Genomic DNA, 9105 nt, shown 5'->3' with positions numbered 1-9105 from the left:
GATGGAGTCTCGCTCTATTGCCCAGGCTGGAGTGCAGTGGCGTGATCTCAACTCACTGCAACCTCCACCTCCCAGGTTCAAGCAATTCTCCTGCCTCAGCCTCCTGAGTAGCTGGGATTATAGACGTGTGCCACCATACCCAGCTAATTTTTGTAATTTTAGTAGAGATGGGGTTTACCGTGTTGGCCAAGCTGACCTCGAACTCCTGACCTCGTGATCCGCACACCTCAGCCTCCCAAAGTGCTGGGATTACAGGCATGAGCCAATGTGCCTGGCCTATAATGAATTTTGCTATAATAAGATATTCTACTTAAAAATTTAAATTGTACTGGCCATTGCTCTCCTCTGAGTTGGGAATATTGTGATGAATGCTTAGTCTGGTAACGTTAATGTACATTATAATCTTGTAGCAATGTGATGCTGTCATTGTGTAATAAACACAATGCTCCCACATCTAATTTGGTAATTAAGTAATCCACACTCCATTGTACCTTAAAAGCAAGACCTTCAAAGTCCACTTTCTTTACTTTTGACACAATAGGTATGCACTTGTAACTTTTTCAAATGCCATGGTAGATACATGTGGTATTCAATACACTGTGGAGTTATGCTGCATTCCTGCAATTTGTAGTACTTGGAGCAGCAGTATGAGGTGATGAGAGCACCACACACAGCCTCTGTCACTCACCTCTGCCATTGTAGCACAGATGCAGCCACAGCCAATACAGTAGGCCCTCCACATCTGTGGATGCAGGACTCACAGATACGGAGAGCCAAATGGGGGACTTTAGCATCTGTGGATTTTGGTATCTGGACGGACCCTGGAACCAATCCCCTGTGGATACCAAGGGATGACTGTGCATAAATGAAAGAAAATGGCTGTGTCCCAGTGAAACTTTATTTATGGGCATTGAAATCTGAATTTCATGTAATTTTCTTTTATTTATTTATTTATTTATTTAGAGATGGAGTCTCACTGTCTCCCAGCTGGAATGCAGCGGCCCGATCTCTGCTCACTGCAAGCTCTGCCTCCCTAGTTCGTGCCATTCTCCTGCCTCAGCCTCCCGAGTAGCTGGGACTACAGGCGCCCGCCACCACGCCTGGCTAATCTTTTGTATTTTTAGTAGAGATGGGGTTTCACCGTGTTAGTCAGGATGGTCTCGATCTCCTGACCTTGTGATCCGCCCACCTCAGCCTCTCAAAGTGCTGGGATTACAGGCATGAGCCACCGAGCCCGGCCAAATTTCATGTAATTTTCATGTGTTACAAAATATTATTAAATCTTTTGACTTTTTTCAACCGTTTAAGAATGTAGAAAGCCATTCTTAGTTTGTAGGCCATAGACAAATAATGGCAGGTTAGATTTGGCTGTAGTTTGCTGAGCCCTGGTCTGGTGGATGTGGCTGGTTTGACTGAATTCCCATGTACAACATGGTAGACATGTGTATTAGTTTCATATTACTGCTGTAACAAGTTACCACAAACTTGGTGACTTAAGACAACACAAATTTATTACCTTAGAGTTTTGGACATCAGAAGTCCAAAACCAGTATCAGCGGTCTAAAGTCAAGGTGTCAGCAGGTCTGATTGCTTCTGGGGGCTTCAGGCTTCCATCTTTTGCCTCTTCCAACTCCTACTGCAGACATACTTTGGCTCCTTCACTGATGGCCACATCACTCCAGTCTCTGCTTCAGTCATCACATGGCCTCCTCTTTTACTCCTACTTCATCCCTCGTATAAGGACTGGTGTGATTGCCTCAGGTCCACCCTTTAATCCAGGATAACATCCTCATGTCAAGATTCTTAATTTAATCACATCTGGGTGGGGGGCGCGGAGGGGGCAGGGTTGTGCATTATTCGGCATACCACATCATGTCTTTGTTTTCTTTGATTTAGTAATTTAGCAGGTAGTGAAATCCTTTTTTTTTTTTTTTTTTTTTTTGAGACGGAGTCTGGCTCTGTCACCCAGGCTGGAGTGCAGTGGCGTGATCTCGGCTCACTGCAGCCTCTGCCTCCCAGGTTCCAGAGATTCTCTGCCTCAGCCTTCCAGGTAGGGGGGATTACAGGCATGCACCACCACGCCTAGCTAATTTTTTTGTATTTTTAGTAGAGACGGGGTTTCACCATGTTGGCCAGGCTGGTCTCAAACTCCTGACCTCAGGTGATCCGCCCGCCTCGGCCACCCAGAGTGCTAGGATTACAGGCGTGAGCCACTGTGCCCTGCCTGAAATCGCATTTTCAAGACCTTAATGTCCCCATTTCCCTCAACTTTGATATTCCCCTCCCTCCATCCTAACCTCTTTGTCTCTCTCTCTCTCTCTCCCCCCTGCTCCCCCTTATGTCCTAGGGGCTGAAGATGAACAACATACTACAAGTTGTCAAGAGCAAAAGCACACACTTTGCTAACTGTTGCTTCCTAAAAGTGATTCTCTTGAAATATTTTCTGAGATTATTTGAGTCAAGAAAGACCTTTCGATTTTTATTTTCTGTTGGTGCTTTGTTGCTGTTTGTGCTAAATTTTATCAACAGAGGTGAAAACCGTAGGAAAATAAAATTCATTTGCCTTCACTGGATAACAGAAATACAAACTTACAGCCTGATAAGGCAAGAAACGATCTTTAATTTCGTCTCCTAACCCAAAATAGTTCAGGAACATAAAAATCTATTTTTCATGTTGAAATCTTCATGAATGAAATTTCACAATTTTGGGGGGGTTTTTTTTTGAGACAAGTCTTGCATTTTTGCCCAGACTGTTCTCAAACTCTTCACTTCAAGTGATCCTCCCACCTCCGCCTCCCAAAATGCTGGGATTACATGCATGAGCCACTGTGCCCAGCCCATTTTTCTTTAAATTGAGGAGACTTGTCCTTTCTGGACCCCTGCTCTTTGGTAGGGGTGGTGCTTGGCTGTGAAGAGGGTATTTCTTCAAGATGTCAAGGTGAAAAGAGGGTAGAAAGAACGCTTGGCCAAACTGCGCTATAGTTAGTATGTTCTAGCCTGATAATCATCATGCTGGAAAACAATCTTCTGTATCGCTGCTTGCTATGACAACCCTGCTTCTGCTGAGGAATGTGGGGGCACGGTGTTCCTGCAATGCAGTTTCATTCCTTAGTCAGAGAATGCTACTCCCATGCAGGTGCCCGGGGCTTCCAACCATTTGGGTCGTGCTCCTGAGTTTTTGTTTGTTTGTTTGTTTGTTGTTTTCTGAGATGGAGTTTCGCTCTTGTTGCCCAGGCTGGAGTGCAATGGTGCGATCTCGGCTCCCTGTAACCTCCACCTCCTGGGTTCAAGTAATTCTCCTGCCTCAGCCTCCGGAATAGCTGGGATTACAGGCACACACCACCATGCCCGGCTAATTTTGTATTTTTGGTAGAGATGGGGTTTCTCCATGTTGGTCAGGCTGATCTCAAACTCCTGACCTCAGGTGATCCACCCACCTCGGCCTCCCCAAGTGCTGGGATTGCAGGCTTGAGCCACTGCGCCCAGCCGTTAGTTTTCTTGATTATGTAGTCCAAGGAAGGAAGAGAAAGGGGGTTTCAAAAAACAGACAAGCTCACAACAAACTTACATACATCTATATCCTTCAATAAATTTCAGACATGTATATCCAGTAACAGGAGCTTCTCAGTCCCTTTCATACTCTCCAGTATGGTACATGCCGCTTCTTAATAGGATATTTTCTCTCTCTCTCTCTTTTTTTTTGGCCTGGTTCTGTCGCCCAGGCTGGAGTGTAGTGGCATGATCTTGGCTCGCTGCAACCTCTGCCTCCTGGGTTCCAGCGATTCTTCTGCCTCAGCCTCCCGAATAGGTCGGACTACAGGTCCTCGCTACCACGCCCAGCTAATTTTTTTGTATTTTTAATAGAGATGGGGTTACCCCATGTTGGCAAGTCTAGTCTTGAACTCCTGACCTTAGGTGATCTACCTGCCTCAGCCTCCCTGGTGCTAGGATTACAGGCATAAGCCACCGTGACTGGCCTCAAAAGGATATTTTCAATGCATCTCTCTCATGCTCAAACACCTATAAAAGCTGCCTAAATTCCCCAACCTCGCATTTGAGGGCATTTAATCAACTTCTGTCACTCTCACTTTTCCTAGTTGTGTTCTCATCATTCCCCAGCCAAGAATCTCTCCATTAGCCAAGCTCATCTGCCCACTATTCCCAGAATATGGTTTAGCTCCATGCCCTTGTCTGTGCCATTGCCCTCATATAAACTGCTTAAGTTCTTCTCTCTCAAGCTCTGCTTTCATCTTTTTTGAAACAAAATTGAAATACACCCATTTCAGGAAGCTTGTCCTGATCCCACCAGAATGATGATTCCTCTGCTGTGCAATCTCTCAGCATCTGTGGTTTCACATACTTCTACAAGTTGAGGATCCCAAATCTGAAAATCCAAAATCCCAAATGCCCCAAACCCTGAAACTTTTATAATGCAAATAATTCCAAAATCTGAAAAAACAAAACAAACAAACAAAAAAACTGGAAATCTGAAACCGTTCTGGTTCTGCTGTTGCTGTCATAGGCAGACTTCTAAGATGCTGCCCTCCCCTAAGATTCTTGGTCCTTGGTATATACGCACACTTTCTCCCAGTTATTAAATGAAATACTAATCTAGGTTCTGCAGTGACAAAATTTAGCAGATGCAATAAAGGTCCCAAATTAGATGTTTTTAAGATAGGGAGATTATCCACAGGATGGGTCTGACATAATCTGATAAGCCTTTAAAGTAGACTGTGCTCTTCCTGAAAACAAGATTCAAAGAGTGAGAGGGATGTGGTAGGAGAGAAATTCTCTGTTGATGACTTTGAAGATGGAGTAAGCCACGTGGCAAGGAATGCAGGTGGCCTCTAGAAGCTGAGAGTAGTTCCCAGGTGGCAGCTAGTAAGGAAATAGGGACCAAAGTCCTACAACTGCAATGAACCGGGCTTGGCCAACAACTTATAATTTGTTATGAAAGAAGACATCATAGCCTTGAGCCCGACACATCACATCCCCCGTAGGCCTCCACTTCCTGGGCGCGACACAAACACATTATAGCCTTGAGACAAACACATTCCTCCATGTATCATAGCCTTGAGATCTCCGATAAGGTTACAACCGATTGTAACAGCGCAGGAACCAATTGTAATGCTGTAACCAGAAGAAATCCCTTGTTTCTCTGTAACTTTACATATCCTGTTTACACCGGGCTATAAAGAGCAAGCGCAGGCATTGTTCGGGGCCCTCTTGTATGTTGTGGAACGGAGGGACCGAGTTCGAACTTGCAATAAAGATCCTTGCCGCTTGGCTTTGACTCTGGACTCTGGTGGTCTTCTTCGGGGAATAAACGGTCTGGGCATAACAGTTAAGCAGTGATGAAAACAAATATGCTTGCTTTTGTAGATCTTGCTTTTGTTGATTTCATATGTGTGTATGTGTGTGTTAGTAGACTACAAGTTCCTAGATGAGAGGAAAAAAAGTTTTTTTTAAATTTTTGTACCCCCTTCCTACTACAGCCATAATGTGATGCTATTAGGGAGACTTGCCTTAACTGAAATGTTGGAGTTAATGGGAGATAGAAATCCTTGACCATGAAAGTACCTGTTATTAAACAGCAGCTAGAATCACTACCATTGTCAAGTGCCTCCTGCTTCTCATGTTAGAAACAAATTCCTGCACATCTGATATCTTCTGGACATCTTCACGGGGATGTCTCACCAGTCCCATGAACTCAGTAAGTCCCACCCAAAATTTCCTCTCCCAAACTTGTCCCTCTCTCTCTATTCTGTAATTCTGTTAATGGCACCTTCAAATCCCTAGTTATCTTAGGGCTTAGAGTTTCAGCCTCTGTTGACTCCTTCCTCTCTCTTGCCTCCATATTCAACCTGTTGCCAAGTCCTCCCCATTCATTCATATCCTACTCGCCTCTGCTGTCACTGCCTGGTTCAGTATCTCGCACCAAGATACTGCAAGAGTCTCCTGCCTGCTCTCTTGAGACCAATCTCTGATAAGCACAGCTCTAATGATGTCACTTCCCTGCTCCATGGACTTCCAAGGAATCCATTAGCTTGGCATTCAAAACTCTTTTTTTTTTTCGTTTTTTTTTTTTTTTTTTTGAGACGGAGTCTTGCTCTGTCGCCCAGGCTGGAGTGCCCTGGCCAGATCTCTGCTCACTGCAAGCTCCGCCTCCCGGGTTCACGCCATTCTCCTGCCTCAGCCTCCCGAGTAGCTGGGACTACAGGTGCCGGCCACCTCGCCCGGCTAGTTTTTTTGTATTTTTTTAGTAGAGACGGGGTTTCACCGTGTTAGCCAGGATGGTCTCGATTTCCTGACCTCGTGATCCACCCGTCTCGGCCTCCCAAAGTGCTGGGATTACAGGCTTGAGCCACCGCGCCCGGCCGGCATTCAAAACTCTTGATGACTTAACCCAAACCTACCTTTCTCCTATTTTCAATAATTTTTAAATGTGTATTACGTCTATCTGCTAAGTTATTTTGGGTTGACCTTTAAAAATTATCCTTTAAAACTGTTACTGCTTTTGCAGGTCCACGGACTGTGACTCTTCCTGCAACCTGCAGCTTTTCCACGCTCCTTTTACTTCAGACCCACTGTCCTTGCAACTCCCTGCAGTTGGATAGTCTCATACCGTGGACTCTTCTGAACATATAATAGCCGCTTGGCTTGTTGAACTACCAAGGGGAAATGTGGTTCCAGAGCCAAATTGTGAGTGCCCAAAGCAAAACAAAACAAAACAAAACAAAACCCTACTCTGCCTGCCTTAAGCTCCCATTCCCTCCCACAGGACATACAACACAATTTCATTCTGCCCTGGGGTGATCATTGGCCTAAACGTTGAGCGCCCAATCCTGCATTCAATCCCACAGCCCCGCCCCGCCTCCCGGTCATAGTCAAGGCCGATTTATTCCTTTGATTTTTCGTGATTTTAACCAATCACTCTGCTCCGCACCCCTCCGACCCCAATCTCCGGTGTCCGCAGGGATTGGGCACCCTAGAGTTGCCGCTTTTTGAGAACCGGTTTTACCTCCGCCCACTCCTTCGTCCTCTAGTTTGGGACTTCCAAACTTCTCCCCCCTCCTCCCCGGGCATAGTGCGCGCTCTCATGAATGATCTGGTCACAAAACAAAAAAGAAGAGAAAAAGAAAAAAAGGAAGAAAAAAAGAGAAAAAGAAAAAAAGCCGAAAACTTCCTAGGGTTTGCCTTAGAATTAGCAGGTGGGGATGGACCCCGTTCCACCACGAGGTCCTCCAGCGCCCCTGGCTCCGGCGTACCCCACGCCTTTGAGCTCGCGGCCCCGCCCCCGGCCTCCTGCGGGGCTTTAATGACATAAGCAACTTTCCTCGCGCACCCCCCGCCCCGTCTTGGTACGGCCTGTCCGGCGCTCGACGTTCCACCCCCCTCTCTCTGCTCTCAGGTTGGTTCAGCCCCCGTCTACACTGGGGTGGTGCTTAGCCGGCGCCAGACCGACCCTCGACTTCGGAGAGGCAGCGCGGTGCCTCTGGGTGCTTCCGCCTCCCCTTCTTCAGCTTCTCCAGCGTCCTCGGCCTCGTCGCCCGCCGCGGGAACCCGAGACCCCAGTGTATGCCCCACCCCTGACCCCGCTCGCGACATGTCCACCCCGGCTCGGCGGCGCCTCATGCGGGACTTCAAGAGGTAAACCGAGGGGACGGCCGAGGCCGGGGGTTGCGAGCCGGGGCACAGGGCGGGTCCCGAGGCGCGCCGGGCGGGGAGGGCTGGGGAGCGGCCGGGAGCGGGCGCCAGTGCCGGCCTAGGGGGACCCCTGTCTGTCTTCCCGAAGGTTGCAGGAGGATCCTCCAGCCGGAGTCAGCGGGGCTCCGTCCGAGAACAACATAATGGTGTGGAACGCGGTCATTTTCGGGTGAGTCTGCGTTCGTGGCGGTGGCGAGAGAACGGGGGACGCGAGCCCTCTCGGTCTGCGCTCCAAGGCAGGCCCCCCGCGGAGGCCGAGGGGGTAGGGGAAAATGTTTGGGTCTGGCTGGGCCTAGGCGCCTCCCCGGAGCCTGTGCCTCGATTAGCTCAGTTCCCGCTGCCAGGGGTAACCGCTTGGGGTTCTAGGGGGGCGGAGCGGGGAGTGGTGGCGGTTAGGCGCGGCGGCCTGCCCTGTGTCTCTGAGCCCGGGACATCTATTTGTAGTGGCTTCCGACTCGGGCGGCGGTGCTGGAGGTGGCAGAGCTCGGGATAGCCATCTCAGATGAAGCAGGGAGAAGGGGGCCTCTTAAGTGGGAACTGACCATTTTTCTCTGTGTTGCAGGCCTGAAGGGACCCCGTTTGAGGATGGTAAGAGAGAGTTTCTTTACCCACTTTTCAGGAGCCTGATCATCTGGGGAATGGGTTCCCACTCATCCTGGAAGTGTCTCCTGCTTAGGAACCTGGCTCTGCCTAGTCTCTGTCTGCTAAAGGATTGAGTGGAATGCAGTGTGTAGCTGGTTGTTCTGGATATTGTATGCTTGACTAGAACTGCACCTTTCTTCTTGCTTTCTTAAAAAAAAAAATCTGGGGAAGGCAGTCACTTTTTAAAAGGAGCAATCATAGCACTGGTATTAAGGATTTTTGAGGCTTGGGCTGTGATTCTGCTAAATTCAGCCCTCCATCACTGAATTAGTGTAAACCCAACCAGTTGCTGATAGTCGGCACAGACCCCAGAGACCATCTGGTTCAGAATTCTACCCCAAGGGCAGGAATTGTGGTCAGCAGGTGCTTGGTAGATGTGTGTTGGATGTTGAGTGGATGCAAGCATCCCTTGCATGCAACTGTCTGGTTTCTACAATCTGACATTGAATGCTTGTCAGCCTCACTTCTCTAAGATGGTCTTAAATGCCTCATTTGAGTACAGTATTCTTTCTTATTTTTAAGTGAATTTGTAGTGTGTGCTTTCATCAAGACGTTATGGGCCGGGCGCGGTGGCTCAAGCCTGTAATCCCAGTACTTTGGGAGGCCGAGACGGGTGGATCGCGAGGTCAAGAGATCGAGACCATCCTGGCTAACACAGCGAAACCCCGTCTCTACTAAAAAATACAAAAAACTAGCCGGGCGAGTTGGCGGGCGCCTGTAGTCCCAGCTACTCGGGAGGCTGAGGCAGGAGAATGG

General features: G+C 48.2%; 1 protein-coding gene across 4 annotated transcripts in view; it reads left to right on the top strand.

Moving 5' to 3' along the window:
• Window positions 1-7361: 7361 nt before the first annotated feature.
• The window catches only part of UBE2A (ubiquitin-conjugating enzyme E2A), an 11221-nt gene continuing 9477 nt past the window's right edge, over window positions 7362-9105 (top strand). For 2 of the 4 annotated variants that reach the window (XM_011948680.1, XM_011948678.1), the window contains exons 1-3: window positions 7368-7650; window positions 7796-7876; window positions 8270-8295. In XM_011948680.1, the coding sequence (XP_011804070.1) occupies window positions 7607-7650; window positions 7796-7876; window positions 8270-8295 (151 nt within the window). In that variant the 5' untranslated portion in view covers window positions 7368-7606. Of the gene's footprint in view, window positions 7651-7795; window positions 7877-8269; window positions 8296-9105 lie in introns of all 4 variants that reach the window. The other 2 variants (XM_011948681.1, XM_011948679.1) reach the window with 2 other exon arrangements.

This window comes from Colobus angolensis, unplaced genomic scaffold (genome assembly GCF_000951035.1).
Source record: "Colobus angolensis palliatus isolate OR3802 unplaced genomic scaffold, Cang.pa_1.0 Scaffold282, whole genome shotgun sequence".
Classification (NCBI taxonomy): Eukaryota; Metazoa; Chordata; class Mammalia; order Primates; family Cercopithecidae; genus Colobus; species Colobus angolensis.
The sequence above is the reverse complement of the archived record's forward strand: the minus strand, read 5'-3'. Positions and strand labels throughout refer to the sequence as shown.